The 21,019-nt window shown below is 42.5% G+C and overlaps 1 protein-coding gene across 1 annotated transcript in view; it reads left to right on the top strand.

Annotated features, from left to right (window-relative positions):
* Positions 1–21,019, top strand: part of NEB (nebulin) — a 424,680-nt gene that overhangs the window by 72,692 nt on the left and 330,969 nt on the right. The window contains 7 exon segments of the mRNA XM_030209286.1: positions 4,589–4,687; positions 8,273–8,377; positions 9,838–9,945; positions 10,024–10,137; positions 12,783–12,884; positions 12,970–13,077; positions 13,182–13,286. Coding sequence (XP_030065146.1) covers positions 4,589–4,687; positions 8,273–8,377; positions 9,838–9,945; positions 10,024–10,137; positions 12,783–12,884; positions 12,970–13,077; positions 13,182–13,286 — 741 coding nt within the window.

The following is a 21,019-nucleotide window of genomic DNA, read 5'->3' on the forward strand; positions in this document are numbered from 1 at the left end:
CTCTCTCTCAAACATACGCACTCTGAGGAAAGGGGGGCATGGAACACGCTGGGGAGGAGAGGGAGGGGGCATGGAACTCGGAGGGAAGGGGGGCAAGAACTCGGAGGGGAGGAGAGAGAGGGAGGGAGGAGAGGAGGGAGAGGAGATGAGAGGGAGGGAGGGAGGCCTGCACCTCGGACGGAAGGGGGGCCTGGAACTTGGAGGGGAGGAGAGGGAGGGAGGGAGGGAAGGAGGGGGGTCATGGAACTCGGAGCCCCCCACACACACACTCACTGTCTCTCACATACACTCTCTCTCACACACAGACTCACACATACACTCTGTCTCTCACACACTCTCTCTCTCTGACACAAACACACACACTCTGTCTCTATCTCACTCATTCTCTCTCTCACTCACACACACACTCCATCTCTCACACACGCTTTCTCTCTCTCTCTCTCTCTCACACACACACACACACACACTCTCTCTCTCTCTCAAACATACACACTCCGAGGAAAACTTTGCTAGCGCCCGTTTCATTTGTGTCAGAAACGGGCCTGTTTTACTAGTTGTAAAATATTTCAGAACCTGAAAAACTCCCAACTCAACATAGATATTGCAAAATGAATTAGTAGTAATTAGCACTATGTTTCAAACATGAAACCTACCAAAGAACAGGCAGCATAACAAATATTACATGGGGCCCCACAACACCAATTCATCTATTCCTGGTAAAAGAGAATAAGTAGAACTGCTATAGATCTCAACACAGGTGCAAACGGAATACTGCACCAAAGTCACACGTAAAACACAGACACTCACCAAATACAGAACAAGGGATCACACATTAGAAATAGAAATATAAAGAGAAAAATTGAACCATGAACCCCAAGAAGTCAAACTAGGCATGTACCACAACATAGGAGAAATAAAAACAGAAACACATTTCCTCTTGTACTGAACAAGATACAAAGACATCCATGATGCACATTTCCGAAACCTAATACATTCCACCTAATAAATACAAATAAAACACTTTTTTTCTACCTTACCTCCAAAGCCGTGCTAGCTGATACCGCAGAGCAATAACGACACAGCTCATTTTATTTTTCCATGCATATTGGTCCCAATTTCTTTTTCTGCTTTCCTGTCTTTCTTCTGCTCTCTTTCCATGAGTGTTGTCCATTTATACTTTCACCACTTTCCTCCTATCTTCTTCCATTCCCTCAATACATCCATCTCTGACGTACGTCCTTTCTCTCTCTTGTGTCTGCCCACTTAGATTTCATCCTCTCACTTTTCAGCACTCTATCTACATTTCAACATCCATCTCCTCCTCTCAGCCACTAGCTATTCTGTCTCACTCCTTCCCTTGCCTTCTATTCCCTTCTCTTTCATCCACCGCCCCCCCCCCCCCCAATTACTGCACTTCTACTCTCTGAGTCACCATCCTCTTCCTTCTACCTGTTCCCACGCCTCATCCCATCCCTCTCTATTCTGTACACCCTATAGTCCAGCATCTCCTTGCCTCTATCTCTCCTTTACACCCTTATGGTACAACAATTCCCTGTTCCCTTTACCTTCCTGTACACCCCTGTGGTCCATCAGCTCCCTTTACCCTCCCCCCCTCCCCCCCCCCCAATGTGCAGCTTCAATGTTCAGCAAACTAGCAACTCTAAGGGGAGCCTGTTGCTCTAATGCAGCCTGTTGGCAGGAAAGGAAGGTACATAACATAAGAACATAAATGTTGCTGTACTGGAACAGACAAGGTCCATCAACCCCAGCATCCTGTTTCCAACAGTGGCGAATCCAGGTTACAAGAACCTGGCAAGATCCCAAAACAGTACAATACATTTTATGTTGCTTATCCTAGAAATAAATAATGGATTTCCCCAGGTCCATCTTAATAATGACTTATGGACTTCTTTTTTAGGAAGCTATCCAAGCCTTTTTTAAACTCCACTAAGCTAACTGCTTTTACCACATTCTCTGCCAATGAATTCCAGAGTTTAATTATACGTTGAGTCCTAGTAATTTTGGAAAGAGTAAACAAGCGATTCACATCTACACATTCCACTCCACTCATTATTTTATAGACCTCTATCATATCTCCTCTTAGCTGTCTTTTCAAAAGCTGAATAGCCCTAGCCACTTTAGCCTTTCCTCATATGGATGTCATCCCATCCCCTATATCATTTTCATCGCCCTTCTCTGTACCTTTTCTAATTCCACTATATCTTTTTTGAGATGTGGTGACCAGAATTGCACACAGTATTCAAGGTGCAGTCATACCAGAGAGAGATACAAAGGCATTACAACATCCTCATTTTTGTTTTCCATTCCTTTCCTAATAATACCTAACATTCGATTTGCTTTCTTAGCCACCACCGCACACTGAACAGAGGGTTTCAACGCATCATCAATGATGACACCTAGATCACTTTTCTGGTCGGTGAATCTTAATGTGGACCTTGCATCATGTAGCTATAGTTCGGGTTCCTCTTTCCCACATGCATCACTTTGCACTTGCTCACATTAAACCATCTGCCATTTGGATGCCCAGTCTCCCAGTCTCGTAAGGCTCTCTTGTAATTTTTCACAATCCTCTTGTGATTTAACAACTTTGAAAATAACTTTGTGTCGTTAGCAGATTTAATCACCTCACTTGTCACTTCTATCTAGATCATTTATAAATATGTTAAAAAGCAGTGGACCCAGCACAGACCCCTGAGGAACCCCACTTTCTACCCTTCTCCACTGAAAATACTATTTAATCCTACTATCTGTTTTCTGTCTTTTAAGCAGTTTTTAATCTACAATAGAATACTGCTTCCTATCCCATGACTCTACAACTTCCTCTGGAGTCTTTCATGAGGTACTTTGTCAAATGTCTTTTGAAAATCCAGATACACAATATCAACTGGCTCATCTTTATCCACATCTTTGTTCACCCCTTCAAAGAAATGTAGTAGATTGGTGGGGCAAGATTTCTTGTCACTAAATCCATGTTGGCTTTGTCTCATTAATCCATGCTTTTGAATATGCTCTGTAATATTCTTTATAATAGGCACAAACCCCCAACGCTGTGCTCAGTAGTGTAGCCAGGTTGAGGGTCGGGGGGAGCAGAGAGCAGAGTGCCGACGGCGCTGGAGTATATTTTAAAAATGACAGATCGAAAATTAAAAAAAAAAAAAAGTGACAGATCGGAAGTCTGTTTGAGGAAGCGGCTGCTTCCCTGGCAATCCACCTAGCTACACCTCTGGCTGTGCTGCTTTCCAGATTGTGTAGGCAGCAAACCACATACCAGAAGTGAAAGCCTGCTAAGTGCTGTTTACTGCCTACAAAACCCAAGAACGATACTGGCATCGGGGATTGTATAGCCCCATTTCATATGGATCCAGCCATCTCTCCCTCTCTCTTCCCTGTATTCCTGAAAGTCCAGCAGCTCTCTCTCTTACTCACTCTTTCCCTCCCCCCCCCCCTCAATAGTCTGGTGTCTTCACCTACAGCCTCCACCCATAGTCCCACATTTTACCTTCTCTTCCTGCCCCTCCCCCCACAAGTCCAGCACCTCTCCCTCTGCACCTCTCAAGTCCAACACCTCTCCTTCTGCACCCCCGTGTCTAACACCTCTCCCTCTGCCCCTCCCACCCTCAAGTCCAGCAATACTCCCTCTGTCCCTCTCCGTTGAGTCCATTACCTCTCCCTTTGCACCCCCTTATAGCACCTCTTGCTCTTCCTCTGCTCCCCCTCAGTCCAGAACCACTTCCTCTGAACCTTCATCCAGCACCTCTTCCTCAGTCTCTGCTCCCCCTCAATCCAGCATCTCTTTCTCAGCCTCCTCCCCCTCGTAAGCCTAGCACTTCTTCCGTCATCCTCCCTCAGCCCCCCTCATCTCATCCCCAGCTCTTTCAAATCTTTTCTTTGCTGGCAGAGGTAACTTTCTGGCTAGGCTGACCCTGAGCCTTTCCTCAGCCAGGCCCCAAGCATAAACAAGAAGCTGCATCAGATGAGCAGGACCTGACTGAGGAAAGACTCCAGGTCGGCCCCAGACAGAAAGTTACCACTGCTGGCAAAGAAAAGGTTTGAAAGATCTGGAAGTGAAAGGAGGGGTCTGAGGGAGGATGAAGGAAGAGGTGCTAGACTCGAGTGGGTGGTGGCAGGGAATAGGTGAGAGAAAACAAAAACCAGTGACAGCATGCCACTGAAGCTGCTGTTTTTTTTTGTGTGCCGGCCCTGCGACACCCCTCCCGGGTGTTGGGTCACTACCCGCCAGTTGAGAACTGCTGCATTAGATAGACAAAAGGGCTGTCCTAAATTAAACTACTTAACTATATGGATAGTGGCTGAATATCACTGGCTTTCCATATGACCGTGGCAATTAGCACTGTATACCATATGCTGTTTCTGTAGACTGTGGTGTAGTTTAAATATTGACCCATAAATTTGTAACCACCTTTTCCATACAGTGTAATTTATTTTATTTTTAATTACTTTTTCCTTAAGGATAAAAAATGTCCTATAGTTGTTCAAAACAAAATCCATTTTTTTTGTTTTTTCAAAAGAAGTCTTAACTTTGTAATATTTTTCCATTTTTTTCTAGCCTGTCTACAGACAGCGTCCCGATAAAGTTCAGTTTACTCAAGTGGCTGATTCTCCAATACTTCTCCAAGCACAGGTGAACTCCAAGCAACTGAGTGATGTAAGTATAAGTTTAAAAAAATAAGAAGATAAATGATCTGGATGTTAATCAAATCATAGAGAAAAGGTAGAAGAAGTTACCTAGTCCAATGGAGAAAAGATTGACGGATGGCTTGATATTAGTATTCAGTTGGAAATGAAAAAGAGGATAGTGATTAGTTGTCCCTCTCCACTAGAGATAGGACAAGAAACAATAAGCTTACATTATCGAAAAAAGAAAAAAATGTTCAAGGCGGGGGAGGGCAGCATTCTTAGTGGATTGGCCACAGAGACATCTCAGCAGAGCAGTGGTACACTGCTTATAAAAAGTCCCAAATACACATCTCACCAGTACCCCCTTATATTGTATGGGGAGCCCTCCAAAACCCACCAGAAACCTATTGTACGTTGTTGGTGGGTTTTGGAAGGCTCACATTTTCCACCACAAGTGTAACAGTTAGAGTGGGATATGGGCCTTGGTCCCCTTTTCTACTGTGCACTACTCCAGGGACCTGCTTTCTGCGCTAATAGAAATGGCCATAGCATCTGAAGCTGTCATAGAGGCTGGTATGTACTGTTTCTCTTGCACCTTTGGGGGGGTGGGAGGGAGTCAGTAGCCACTGGGGGAGTAAGGGGGGTCATTCCTTAATCCTTCAAGTGGTCATTTGGTCATTTAGGGCACCTTTTCATGGAATTAATCATGCTTGAAAGAAATCTAGGCCAAACTGTCTAACTTTTAGCCCTAGACATTTTTGCTTTGTTCTATTATGGCAGAAAAACACCAAGCTTTGGGAATGTCCAAATCCCGCCCCTAACACACTCTTGACATGCCCCCTCGACATGCACTGTAGACAAACTGTATAGAAAAACGTCTTTAAAATGGGTTTCAAAAAGTAGCGATTTAGATGTTTTGGCAAAAAAGACATCCATCTGCCACTTTGTGCCTCTTTTTGGAAGTTTTTCTGTTTTAAAAATGAGCCCCAAAATCTCATGATAGGTATTTGGATTTTCAGAAGATGTTTGACTCTATGAGAGACTCTATAGGAAATTAAACAGTCATAGGTTCAGAGGCAATGCCATTTTATAGATTGCAAACTGGCTAAAATACAGGAAAAAGAGAGTAGAGGCAGGGAGGGAACACTAGGCACATTAACAGCAAAATCGGGCAGATAACTCATAAGAGTTAAATTGCATTATCTTTTGCCATGCTAATGCATACTTCAGTTTAGTAAGTAGAACTCTTAGGGGCCTGTGTACTAAGCCATGCTAAGCAGTTATGGCTTGGGTATAAGCATGTGGTAGCCATTTGTATTCCAATAACTACTGCTAGTTTAAAAGCAACCAGCATGGTAAAAATCCCACATTTAATGTGAGTAGGGCAGGATCTCAGCAGGTCATAGGTGAAGATGGGCAACTAGTGTATAAGAAATTATTGCACACTATCTGTTAGGATTGTTGATAGCATGGCTGCACTTAATGTCATCTCAAGAGGTGACATTAAGTGCAGTCACACTACAGGCAATCAGGTAACATAGCCACAACTCAGACAAAAACAAACCATGACCTGCCCGAAGCAATAAACCCCACCCCCCATGATCACCCCCCTTCAGTAGATCCCCCCCATCAGCTGTCCCCAAGAAGCACCCCTTAAGAATCCCCCCTCACACACAACCCCTTCAAGTAGAAGCACCCCACATCAGCAATCCCTGACCCTCCTCCCATCCCTAACCTCCATTGTGTCTTAGCCAGGTATATCCCTTGTAGTCAATTGGATGGGGCAAGAGTGGTCCCACTCTATTTCTGCCCCAGTGATGCTCTGGATTCAAAGTGGTACCTATGACCCTTAGCAGTAATCTTGAGGTACTACCACTAAGGGTCAATCTGCCATATAAGGAACAATTCCCAGACTCTAACTCTCCTTAAGCGCCAAAGAGGGTCCCTCAAGGTAGATAACACAATCCTTTGCACTTACTTTCTCAAAGCTCTAGGAATTTAATGTAGAGGCGAACTGAGCTATTCCTTCAGCCTGTTGAAGGAATGGTGCATAGTGGCCTTATTTGCTCAGCATGTGGGGTACAAAGGAATGCATACCGTCACTGGGTACTATTTGTTTAGCGGAACTGGTCATGCAGGTTGCAGAAGTGGTCCCTTCAGCTCCAGCATTTGCATCCTTGACCTCCAAGGGGGTGGACTGGCTCCATAGAGGCCACCTAGGCACTCAGAGAGATGGAGAGGTGAAGGCCATGGAGTATGGATGTCTAGTATTTGGGAAAGGGATGGGGTTGACAAAAGTACATAAGTATTGTCATACTGGGAAAGACCAAATGTCCATCAAGCCCAGCATCCTGTTTCCAACCGGGGGAAACCCAGGTCACAAATACCTGGCAATATCCCCAAAAAGTACAAAATATTTTATACCGCTTATCCCAGAAAATTTCCCCAAGTCCATTTAGTAATGGTCTATGGACTTTTCCTTTAGGAAGCCGTCCAAACCTTTTTTAAACTCCGCTAAGCTACCCGCCTTTACCAACTTCTCTGGCAACGAATTCCAGAGTTTAATTACACGTTGAGTGAAGAAAAACTTTCTCTGATTCGTTTTAAATTTACTACATTGTAGCTTCATCGCATGCCCCCTAGTCCTAGTATTTTTGGAATAGGGCTTATCACACAGGGAGGAAAGAAAGAGGAGTAGGTAAGTCATTTGGTTTGCCATGTGACCTTTATTCATTGGACACTGGTAAATTGTTCCAAGATTACATTTTCTGTACAATGGGGTGGGGGGGGGGGGGGGAGGCATGGAAGATTAGTCCAGGAAATCAGAAGATGCATCAGCCTGTGGTGCTCTAGACATCTCTTGAGGTATAGTTAACCTTTGGCGTTAGTTGGTAAATTATGAAAAACATAATGATCTGCAGCTCACTAATTTTTTCCTGCATTGACAAATTTTTCTTCATTAATGACAATTCAAGGGCATACACTGGCACTTAAGGTGTGTTAAAGCATTGATGCATGTTAGTAAATAGGTCCTTTAGTATCCAAATTATTATTTAGGGCACCTCACAGATGCTGAAAATGTGTTCTTCATCTTTTAACAGTAGATGTTTATATAGTACTAGTAAAAGAGGCCCGTTTCAGAGCAAATGAAACGGGCACTAGCAAGGTTTTCGTCGCCAACACCCCCCTCCCTGGCCAACCCCTTCATTGTTCTGCCATTGCTCCGCCCCCAACATCATGACGTTTGACGCGAGGGCGGGGCCCGGAGCGATTTCCCCCCCCCCCCCCCCCCCCCCGCCTCCCTGCCAACCCCTTCGTTCTTCTGCCATTGCTCGGCCCTCGAGGGCGGTGCCCGGAGTGATTTTGGTGGCTTCACCACCACGAACCTTCGAACCTTTTTGAAGGAAGTCAGGGCTTGGCTTCAGTGACGTCAGTGTCCTCAGAACATTGAGGGTGAGTTTTATTATAGTAAATATCTGTAAAAAAAAAACATACATAATGAAAATAGAAGGTATATTTTGCTGAAACCTGTCTACTGACCTTAGAGATTTCAAATAAAATCACAGGTTTTTATACTTCTCACATACCTACTTGCTTTCTGATTTTATTTCAGATGAATTATAAAGCCAAGCATGAACAAGAAAAATCCAAGTGCCATATTCCAGCAGACGCGCCCTTCATTCTCCAGTCAAGACTTAATGCCTATAACCTCAGTGATGTAAGTATGAGCCTCTCTATCTGTCTGTCTGTCTACCTACTTACTTGTTTTAGAGTTGATTGCCTGGTTGTCTAAAGCATCTGCTTATACTGTGAATTTGAGGTTAGCAGTTTCAAATTTCACTTTGGTCTTCAGTTTAAACATTGATGCTTCCAACATGAATAGAATGAACATCATTCTAACTAGGCAGTAGTAACTCATTTCTCTGTCTGTAAAGCACCGAGATGAGAGGGGCTGTCTGGGAAGGATGTGTTAATATGTGGCCTGGCTTCAGACCTACCACTGGAATAGTGGTGGGCTAAGCTACACAACCTAAGGCAACTGAAAAAGTACTGACTAGGCCAAATAACAAGCTAATGATGTCATATTTGAGAATCTGCAAAAAGCAGGTCTGAACAATGAGTCTTAACACAACCAGGTACAACTTTCTAATTGGAAATAGCACCTATAATGAAAAAATAATGGGTAAAAGGAATAAAATGATGTTCTTAAAATGTTTTAGAGGAGGGAATTTTGACCAGGAGCACCTCCCTAGCCAGTTGGCTTTTCAGGATATCACAATGAATATGCATGAGATAAATCTGCACACAAGGGATACAGTGCATGAAAATCTTTGTCATTCATTAGTCACATACTGATGACTGGTCAGTGGAAATATGAGGTGTGCTAGGGTTAAGCTCCCTTCATTTTGACTTATTTCATTGCTAGGGGTATTCATTCATCTCTTTTTTTTTTTTCTTTCATTTTTGTTTTGTTTTGTATTTATAATAAAAAAAAACATAACAGTAAATAAGGGCTCCCTTTCCCCATCTCTGCACCCCAAGTGCAGAGTGATGCACTTGGGGTGCAGAAATCCAAAGATGTACCAGATAGGAGGAGATAGATTGATAAGCGTAGCTTAGGAGGAGGTACCTTGGGGTGATTGTATCTGACAATCTCTACAATGTGACAAGGCAGTGGCCATGGTCAGAAGGATGCTAGGCTGAATAGAGAGGGGTATAACCAGCAGAAGAAAGGAGGTGTTGATGTTCTTGTTCAGGTCATTGGTAAGGTCCCACTTGGAGGCCATAACTTGCTAAGGATGTAAAAAAGCTTAAAGCGGTTAGGAGAAAAGTGACCAAAATGGTTAATTAATTCACATGCGCATCTTGGGAGCACACATAAATTTGGACATGCAAATCTTAGCACCATATATAAAATCCAGGGGATAACTTACAGAATATTCTAAGTTATGTTTGTCCCTGCCGCACTTAGCTGGTTGCACATACACCGGATCTAAGGCTACTGTTAAGTGCAAGTCCTTAAATGTTGGGTGCATCTATATCAGGTTGTTAGTAATCAAAAGGGAAATAGACTCCTACTTTGTTTTATAGAACAGGCTCCTATTGCATGTCCTCCAGATGCCTCCATAAAGTCTAATTGATTTTTAATTTGTCATAAATTGTTCTTTTTTGTTTTAGACATGGTATAAATACGACTGGGAGAGACTAAAATCTAAGAATGTTGGTTTAAAAATTGATGCAATTCCACTTAAGGTGGCTAAAGCGAACAGCAGGATTTCAAGTGACGTAAGTTCCCTAATGTGAATTATTATTTTTTAGTCAAGATTTTGGGCTGTGCTTGAAAAATATTTGGTTTTCCTGCAGGTGGCATATAAGAAGGATTATGAGAAGAGCAAAGGGAAGATAATTGGAGCCCTCAGCATTCGTGATGATCCCAAGATGCTTCATTCTGTGAAGGTGGCTAAAATGCAGAGCGATGTAAGTATCACTAAAGCCACCTCATCTTGTGCTTCAAACCTCTGTCTTTAGAAAAAGCTTTACTGTAGCTGTGAATCTGGAAGCTGAGAGTTTAATACAGTCTTTTTTTTTTTAAGATTATTTATTTCCAACATGTTACAACAAAAGAAAAACAGCTCAGTCACCCATGAAACTGAGTAACGCTAGGCCCCCATTACCCTTTCGAGAAACAATACCCAATACATTCAACTGTGAAACAGTGTATATGTTTTTGAATGTTTATTTCATTTATAGCCTGCCTTTATCTAAGGCAGGTAGGAACATAACATACATATTCCCCATGTTTACAAAGCTGCGCAGCAATGCCGAATGGGCTGGGTCAGCATTACCACACCGGCAGCCACTAACGCAGCTTTGTAAACAGGAGGGATAATGTCAAAGACGCGACAATACAGACTACTCAGAAACACAATGGCATCAGTTCAGCATAAGTACTACAGCATCAATGCAAAAGCAGCATTAGGAATCAATAAGATGGTCAAACAGATAACACCTCATCATCAGTTTAATAATACAGTACACTGCTGAGATTTCAAAAACAAAGGTAGCTTATTCCATGCTTGAGGTTCAGCTACAGAAAAAGAGTACCAGTTCTGGTAATTTGTAATCGTAAATACCTCAAATCAGCTGTTGAAAGTAAACCAGCATGAGCAGAACACAGTGCCCTAGATGGTACATAGAGCTGGAAAGCAGTATGTAGATAGCAGGGAGAGTCATGATATAACCCAATAACAGTAGTTTGAATTTAATCCGTTGCATTTTAGGTAGCCAGCATAATTGTCACAACAAAGAAGACGCATGGTCAAATTGTGAAAGGCCAGTTACCAGCCGAGCAGCTGAGTTCTGGACCATTTGCAATGCCTGTACACAAAACTTAGGCAGGCCCAAGTATATAATATTGCAATAGTCCAGAACACTGAAGATCATAACCTGCACAACTTTTTGAAAATCAGTCCTATGTAGTAATTATTACATATTTCTGCACGAAATTGAAGTCACCACTTCCCTTTCCTCCAGCCATCTTCGACTCCCCAGTTGGTTCTCATCTAGGGAGTCATTGAAGATTGACAAGCTGTAGGGTTTTCCCCCTTTCCCACACCAGTTACCCCCCCCCCCCCCCTTCTGCCCATTCCTGCCCTCTTCACTCCCAATCTGGTGGTTGATATGTGAATCATTCCCCATAATGCGATATTGAAATGCATGTCAGAGCTGGCTGTACTGTATCCATTTCACCTTAAGTACATAAGTATTGTCACACTGGGACAGACCAAAGGTCCATCAAGCCCAGTATCCTGTTTTCAACAGTGGCCAATCCAGGTCACAAATACCTGGCAAGATCCCAGAAAAGCTCAATACATTTTATGATGCTTATCCCAGAAATAAGCAGTGGATTTTCCCCAAGTCAATTTAATAATGGTCTATGGACTTTTCCTTTAGGAAGCCATCCAGACCCTTTTTAAACCCCGCTAAGCTAACCGCCTTTACCACATTCTCTGGCAACGAATTCCAGAGTTTAATTACACATTGAGTGAAGAAAAGTTTTCTGTGATTTGTATTAAATTTACTACTTTGTAGCTTCATCGCATGCCTCCTAGTCCTAGTATTTTTGGAAAGAGTAAACAAACGATTCACGTCTATCCGTTCCACTCTACTCATTATATTATAGACCTCTATCATATCTCCCCTCAGCCATCTCTTCTCCAAGCTGAAGAGTCCTAGATGCTTCAGCCTTTCCTCATAGGGAAGTCGTCCCATCCCCTTGATCATTTTCGGCGCCCTTCTCTGTACCTTTTCTAATGCCACTATATCTTTTTTGAGATGCGGCGACCAGAATTGAACACAATTTCTCCAGGTCTTTTATGTACAAAGCTCCAACCCTGCCATATCTTTCATTAATGGCAACCATCTCTGAAGAGGCAGTTCCTGGTCAGCTATCCCAAAATTGCAGAATCCCTTTTTTAACCAATAAGAGAGCCACTTGTTTATTGTTCAAGTCTTTTTCACAAAGAGATGTCCCCACTCCCAATAACAAGGTGCTATAATCTCACGCCATATCCTCTCCTTCTATCATTCCTAACATCGCAGAGCAGGCTGTGTCAAGAGCTTAGTCAAGATCGGGAGGCGGGGCTGGTGGTTGGGAGGCGGGGATAGTGCTGGGCAGACTTATACGGTCTGTGCCAGAGCCAGTGGTGGGAAGTGGGACTGGTGGTTGGGAGGCAGGGATAGTGCTGGACAGACTTGTATGGTCTGTGCCAGAGCCGGTGGTTGGGAGGCAGGGCTGGTGGTTGGGAGGTGAGGATAGTGCTGGGCAGACTTATACGGTCTGTGCCCTGAAGAGCACAGGTACAAATCAAAGTAGGATATACACAAAAAGCAGTAAATATGAGTTATCTTGTTGGGCAGACTGGATGGACCATGCAGGTCTTTTTCTGCCATCATCTACTATGTTACTATGTTACTATGTGTTGATTGGCTTTACTACATAGCTAAATAGTTGTGCTATGAATCTAAGTTTAGCTTCTCCAGAAAATTAGCACTTTAGAAGGTAGGATTAGATTGAGTAAAGAAATGTTTTCACATAAAATCCTTTCCTTTTTATTTTAAAGCTTTTATACAAAGAGAACTATGAGAAAACAAAGGGGAAAAGCATTAATTACTGTGAAACACCGAAGTATCAACTGGATATTGTGTTGAAAAACTTTAATGATGTAAGTAGCTTTTTTCATTTGTATCTTTTATATGTGTATAGAATGTAGCTGTTGAAAGCCCACTCAATCTTTTCTTCTTTTTCAGATTCACTACAAGGATAAATATCAGCAGGATGTTTTGGGACGTTACATAGGCAGCTTTGAAGATCCACATATGCTGCACTGCCTAAAAGTTGGATCACTGACGAGTGATGTAAGTTTTCCAATATGTGCATTTAAGGTTTTGTTCATTTCAGGAAAACTGATCATCCTTGACAAAATTAATCCTAACTCTGTTTCCTTCATGCCATCCTGTAGAAACTCTACAAAGCAGATTATGAAGATGACAAGGCCAGATGCTACTTCCCACAAACGATCACCCAGGAGTATGAAACAGTCAAGAAACTAGAGAACATTAAAGATGTACGTGTGCAACAGTTTCTATCTTCAGACAAACAATTGTGTACATTACAATGCAGTTTTCAGGTCTGGGATTCAGATGCAATAGAGAGATTACATGAAATCTAATAGTGTAATTTAGTGTAGGAAACAGATTTCTCTTCTGTGCTAAACCACACAGGCTATTACTCACTCATGTGGGGAGGTTGGAACAGAGAAGCAGGGGAGTACTGGTGGCATAATTTTTTAAACTAAATCTCCACTCCCCCCCCCCCCCCCCACTTCCCTGGGATCTCTCAGAATCACATATTCTCCCGCTTTTTTCTTCTCTGTGCCCCCACCTACTACTACTACTACTTAACATTTCTAGAGCACTACTAGGGTTACGCAGCGCTGTACAAGTTAACAAAGAAGGACGGTCCCTGCTCAAAGGAGCTTACAATCTAAAGAACGAAATGTCAAGTTGGGGCAGTCTAGATTTCCTGAGTAGAGGTGTAGTGGTTAGGTGCCGAAGGCGACATTGAAGAGGTGGGCTTTGAGCAATGATTTGAAGATGGGCAGGGAGGGGGCCTGGCATATGGGCTCAGAGAATCCGTTCCACGCATGGGGTGAGGCGAGGCAGAAAGGGCGGAGCCTGGAGTTGGCGGTGGTGGAGAAGGGTACTGAAAGGAGGATTTGTCCTGAGAGCGGAGGTTGCGGGTAGGAACGTAAGGGGAGATGAGGGTTGAGAGGTAAGGAGGGGCTGCAGATCGAGTGCATTTGTAGGTTAGTAGCAGAAGCTTGAACTGAATGCGGTACCTGATCGGAAGCCAATGAAGTGACTTGAGGAGAGGGGTAATATGAATGTATCGGTCCAGGCAGAAGATAAGGCGTGCAGCAGAGTTCTGAACGCACCTCACTCACTCTTTCCTCCTACTGACCACTCCATACAAAATATTCCTGCAGTCTCCTCTCGGTGCCCCTCTCTTGACACTGAAGTATTTGGTGAAAGTGTTTCCACATCTTGGCTGTTGATTGGTCATTCTACTAACCTGGACCAATCAGAGAAAGAAGGCAGGGAACTAACAGCAGTAGCAGGTAGCTTGTTTCTGTCTAACCTCCTGCCTCTGTCACAGTCCTAGTGCCTGCCTTGTTTTCCATTTAAATCAGTGGTTCCCAAACCTGGTCCTGGAAGCACCACAGTCAGTCAGATTTTCAGGATATTCACAATGAATATTCATGAGAGAAATTTGCGTGCAGTGGAGGCAGTGCATGCAAATCTCTCTCACGAATATTCATTGTGGATATTCTGAAAACCTGACTGGCTGGGGTGCCTCCAGGACCAGTTTTGGGAATCACTGATCTACATGCTCAGTGCTGCATGGCTGAGCTCCTGCTCCTGTCTGCTGTCCTGGGTTTTGGAAAGGCTTCACCTCCTCAAGCCTTATCCTAGGCACTTGTGTTAAGCACTGGTAAGCCAATATTCAGCTCGTGGTAGGCAGACTGAATTAGGCCGGGATGTTTAAGGGGTGGCTTCTTTCTTAGGGTTACTATATGGCTCCAGAAAAAGGAGGACATATTGAGCCAGTCTGGGTTTTACTTCCACAATGGAAGCAAAACCCGGACTGGATCAATGTGTCCGTTTCTGGAGCCATGTGGTAACCCTATTCTTTCTGGGCGCAGGCACTGAAAATGTAGGTCTTTGGCGGATCACAAAATTGATCCAAGTACCACCAATATTCAGTTCCAATACCCAGACAACTAACTGGGCATAGTTAGGACTCTGTGTGTATAGTATTCAATATCTGCAATGCCTGGATAACTACTGGGTTCAACCCAACTCTGCCCCTGGACTGCCATGGTACTGTCCAGACAGGGGGTAATTCTATAACTGGGCACTACAACTTAGGCGCCTAGAAGCAGCGCATTAAGTGCTTAATCTATAATGGCTGTGCTTGCACTACATGCTTACATATCGGCACACCCACTTACGCCATGTCAAGAGAAGGTGTAAATGTGTTCTACTAAGTGTGGCACTTTAGCATGTAGACTTACAATAGTCTGTAAGTTATGTGCTGTTATAAGCAGTGGCATAGCTACAGGAGGGGCTTGGGGGCCTGGGCCCCTTCATCTTCAGTTCAGGCCTCCTCCGCTTTAATGGCTGGTGGGGATGCAAAGCCCCGCTAGCCAAAGAGGTCTCTTCTACAAGTCCCACCTGTGCTTAAGTCAGCAGGCGCACTGAACTGAGCATGTGCAGAAATGCCGACGAAGTGTGCAGCATAGGTGGTACTCACGGAAGAGACCTCTTCAGCTGGCGGGGCTTGGCATCCCCACCAGCAAAGGTATGCCTCAATGTTGCGGTTGCAATGATGGGGGGGGGAGGGAGAATAGCTGGTCCCTTAAGTCCAACTTTGAGCCCTTCTCCCCCCGCACCACCAACAAAATGCACTTCTGGCTATGCCCCTGGTGAGAAGGCACTGCCCTTATCAGCATGGCTGGGACTATTTTACCATCATTTTAGGCCCACAACTGGTCACATTCTGGTTTTTACATAGTAATGAGCTGCTTTATATGAATTTGCTTATTCTGCATCACGTTACTGTGTTACCCATGGTGACCTAAATATCACTGTACTAGGGCAAGACAAACTGTTTTAGAGCCCTTTAAATTGCATTAAGGTGCAAATAATGTGACTTAAGATCCTAACGCAGCTTGATAACTTCTCCTCTTAGGGCTAGATTCTATATATCATGCCTAAAAAAATCAGCTCCGAAAAAAACCTACACCTAGGCATATTCTATAAAGTACACCTAAATTTAGACACAGTTCATAGAATATGCCTAGCACCCATCTGTGTGACTAAATTTAGTGGCAGGCAGTTATGCCAAATAAAACTTGATATAAATGCTGACGCCTAAATTAGACGTGGACCAGGTATATTCTATAACATTATAATTTATGCACCTTACTTTACATAATATGCTTATATAGTTGTGCTTGTAAATTCTAATTAATTCCAATTAGTGTCAATAATCGCTTGTTAATTGGCAATTATCAGTGCTGATTGGCTAATTAAGTTGCACGCGCAAATCCAGAATATGACTGGATTTGCACACGTAACTTAAGCCGTATTATATAGAATCAAGGGGTTAGTGTGCAAAAAAAAAATCACTTTTTTGAAAATTTGTCTCAAAAGGAGCCAGTTTTGTTTTTAAAAATGTGTAAAGTAGATAACTGCATTTCAAGGAGGTGTTTGTTACTATTACTACTACTATTTAGCATTTCTATAGCACTACAAGGCGTATGCAGCGCTGCACAAACATAGAAGAAAGACAGTCCCTGCTCAAAGAGCTTATAATCTAATAGACAAAAAATAAAGTAAGCAAATCAAATCAATTAATGTGTACAGGAAGGAGGAGAGGAGGGTAGGTGGAGGTGAGTGGTTACAAGTGGTTACGAGTCAAAAGCAATGTTAAAGAGGTGGGCTTTCAGTCTAGATTTAAAGGTGGCCAAGGATGGGGCAAGACGTAGGGGCTCAGGAAGTTTATTCCAGGCGTAGGGTGCAGCGAGACAGAAGGCGCGAAGTTTGTTCTTCTTCTCTCTTTCACAAATAATACAAATAATACAATCACAATTAAGTCATATGACAGAGGACATTTTTGTCAGTTAAAGGCATTTTCGGAAAGCTAAGGGCTTGAAAGATGGCAGAAAGTCGGATGTGGGAGATACAGGATTCTTGTTAGCATTCCAGCTTTCTTTTGTGAGTCATATGTGACTATAACCATTAGTCCCATTGTCCTGTGATTCCGTGACCATGGAAAGGGCAACAAAATGCAGCCCTTCACGTGGACTTGCCTAGTCCTTGTGGAATTACCATGGGGGATTTGGAGAATGAGTTGATCATAGAGGCAGAGGCTGGCAGTACATTTAAAATCCCTCCCCCTCCTATGCTACTTGGTGACAGGAGGAGAAAAAGAGCTGCACTATGTGGATCCACCTCCTTCCCCTCTGTTGCCTTGAGCCCAATTGCTTTGGACCACAGCAAAAGGGAAATATGGAGCTCCCTTGTGGGTAAATTGACAGCAAGTTTTAAATTTGGAATCTTCTGATATTCAAAACAAAGTGGATATTTCTAAATGAAAAGATGGACAATGTGCAATTGTTAAAGAAAACTTAATCCTACAGAGAAAATTAGAGACGTTGGAAAATCAGCAGAGATTAAAAACAGTGCGCTTTATTAATTTCTTGAAGCAGGCTTCTATAGCACCCTTGGTTACATTTAAAAAGTATCGTACTGAAACCTTGCAGATACCGGAACAATCATATCCCCCAGTATCTAAAATATATTACTTATTTCCCTATGTGAGGAAACCAGCGAAACTGTTGGATTATTTGTAGTAAATAATTAGCAGATTTTAGTACACACAGCTTCAGCTTTAGAAATGTTAATTTCTTTCTTCATCTCTCTCTCATTCACCCCTGAATAATTCACTGCTGAGTCACTTTAAAGTTGAAGTAACAAAACATCTGTTTACTCACAGTTTGTAGTTAGATTATAATCAGACAGGCTTATATATACATATTACTATACATTTGTATTATCAGCTCCTTCCATGTGCTTAGATGGTAATGGATGCTCACACCACCATAGATCCTCTCAGGTTAGGAGAGATCATGAGCTCCATGTGCTCCATGTGCTGCATGTGCTGCATCTGCTGTGTCTAACCCCCACAGGAAGTTACATAGCTGTGTGACCTCTCTAAGTAATTCACATCAGAGGTCACAGAGTAATCACAGAGAAATAATAGGTGACAGGCAATGCATGTAAAATACAATACATTCCAACAAACCCCTTCTCATGCATAACTGTCATGCAATTATTTATTCATACAAAGTCCAAGCTTTATACGCAGATTCACAAAATGTTCTCTGGGTAACGGTTTGGTCATGATGTCAGCTGTCATCTCACTGGTGTGACAATAGTGTAGACTGATGACCCCTTCTTTCGCCAACTCTCGCACGTTGTGGTATTTCGTTGCGATGTGCTTGGTGCGTGACTGAACCTTGTCATTCTGTGACAGTCGGATGCAGCTCTGATTATCTTCCATTATCTGGATTGGTCTCTGTTCAGCTATTCCAAAATCCAGCAAAAGTTTTTCAATCCACATCAGTTCTCTGCACGCTTCCGATACGGCCACATATTCAGCTTCTGTAGAAGACAAACTCACAATACTTTGTTTATGACTGGCCCATGAAATGTGTACATTTCCATACATAAACACATATCCACTTGTGGATTTATAATCAGAATGATCCCCTGCCCAATCTGAATCACAGTAACATATTAGTTTTGGATTACTATTGGCTGAAATCTTTAATTTACAATCAATGGTACCCTTTAAATACCTTACCATCCTTTTAACTGCAGTCCAATCTGATTTGGTAGGTGAGCTGACCCTTCTGCTCAAAATTCCTACTGCATTTGCTATATCAGCCCTGTATGTGGTAGCTAGATATAAAAGCTTACCTATGGCTGATCTATATTGGATGTTATCTGGTAAAGGTTCTCTTACTGTTTCATCCTTCAGAAAATCAGTGATCATGGGAGTGCTTACAACTTGGGCATCTTGCATACCTAAACTTTCAATAAGCTCATTTATTTTCTGCTTCTGGCTTAGAAGATAAGAACCATCATTTTGTTTCTCAATTTCTATACCAAGATAGTATGACACATTACCAAGTTCTTTTATCTCAACATTGAGGTTTAAACACTTTACAATGTCCTTGTACTCTTGCTCACTTTTGCTTGCAATGAGCAGATCATCAACAAAAGCTAAAATGTATGCATATTGTCCATTTGTGCACCTAGTGTACAAACATTTATCTGCTTCACCTTGCTTAAATCCTAAATTTGTCAATATTTCATGCAATTTATCATTCCAACATTTTGCACTTTGCTTTAATCCATAAAGACCTTTGTTTAATTTACACACTAGCTGTCTTTGTTTTGTATTTATGAAACCTGTTGGCTGTTCCATGTACAAGTCTTCAGTTATATCTCCGTGAAGAAACGCTGTTTTCACATCAATGTGTTTGACTTGCATGCCTTTTGAGACTGCAATGCTCAGAAGTGTTCTGATTGTCGTGTGTTTCACTACAGGTGCAAACACTTCATCAAAATCTTCTCCATATTTTTGAAGATATCCCTTTGCGACTAATCTGGCTTTATACCTTTCCACTTTTCCTTGTGCATTCCTTTTTAACTTGAATACCCATTTGCATCCTATAGCTTTCTTGCCAGGAGGTAATTTTGTAAGAATCCAAGTATTATTTTTATCCAATGCATCAATTTCTTCTTGTGCAGCTTTATGCCATTCAGCAGCTTCTTCTGCTGGCATTTTCTCAATCTCATCCCATGTTAAGGGCTCTTGAGCTTCTGCTGACTTTGTTAGGTAAGACAGTCTTGGGGGTGGAACACCTTTGTTTTCCCTGGATGAGCGTCTGACAACAGGTTGGTCCGACCTTTCTGCATCCTCAAAATCTGAGAGTCCTTCTCCAATTGATTCCCCTTCTCCAACTGTACTGTCTTCTTCAATGATCCTTTCTGTGTCTGATTCCTCTGCCTGTTCCTCGTTAGATACAGATGAGTTGCTTTCAGACATCTGCCTTGGTATGGCATTTATATACACTGGCATGTCTATTATGGTTCTAGTTTCATATTCTGGATGATAAGGCTCATCTGGGATAATCCAGCCTTTATCAACCCTTTTGTTTTCATCAAAATATGTAACATGTCTTATGCCAACAATGCCAGTTTTCAGATTCAAAATTCTATATCCTTTGTGTCCTGGAGTATAGCCAACTAAAATGCCCCTTTCTGTTGTGGAATCCAGCTTATGCCTTCTTTGTTTTGGTTCATGAGCATATGCTGTACTTCCAAATGTTCTTATGTGTGACAGGTTTGGCTTCCTACCATGCCATGTCTCATGTGGTGTGCGCTCAGCGCCTTTAGTTGGCATTCTATTTTGTAGGTACACTGCTGTGAGAATGGCTTCCCCCCATAGTCTTTTAGGGAGATTGCTATCTGACAGCATACATCTGGTCATTTCCACAAGTGACCTAAATTTTCTCTCTGCAACAGAATTTTGCTCTGGTGTATAAGCTACTGTTGTGATATGTTGAATGCCTTCTTGTTCTAGAAATGTGCGCATGCTTTGTGAAGTGAACTCACCACCATTGTCGGTCTGAAGAACCTTTGGTTTTCTTTCAAATTTATTGCTCACCATGGCTACGTATTTCTTCAGCATGTCTGTGACTTGACTTTTCTCTTTCAGCAAATAGGCCACACAATATCTAGAGAAATCATCCAAGAATATTAGCACAAATCTGTTATTTCCCAATGATGGGATATTAAACGGTCCACATAAGTCACTGTGTATTAAGTCCAGCACTTTATTACTCCTATTTCCTGTGTATGCAGGAAATGAGGGTCTCACACCTTTTTGAGTAACACAGTCTATGCATTTCTCAATTTTACCAGCATCTGCACTTATCTGAATGCCGGTGGCCAGTTGCTTACTGTAAAGATCCTGGATCACCTTAGAATCACGATGTCCCAGGCGGCGGTGCCAGATTTCCAGACTACATTTTCCATCATTCTTCCTTACTTGCGCCATATGTGAGGCTTCACCTGAAATGTTCAGCTTATAAACATCATTATGCATAAAAGCTTCAGCATACACTTCATCATTTTTAGAGATTGTGCACTTACTGTTTTC

Source organism: Microcaecilia unicolor, chromosome 7 (genome assembly GCF_901765095.1).
Source record: "Microcaecilia unicolor chromosome 7, aMicUni1.1, whole genome shotgun sequence".
Classification (NCBI taxonomy): domain Eukaryota; kingdom Metazoa; phylum Chordata; class Amphibia; order Gymnophiona; family Siphonopidae; genus Microcaecilia; species Microcaecilia unicolor.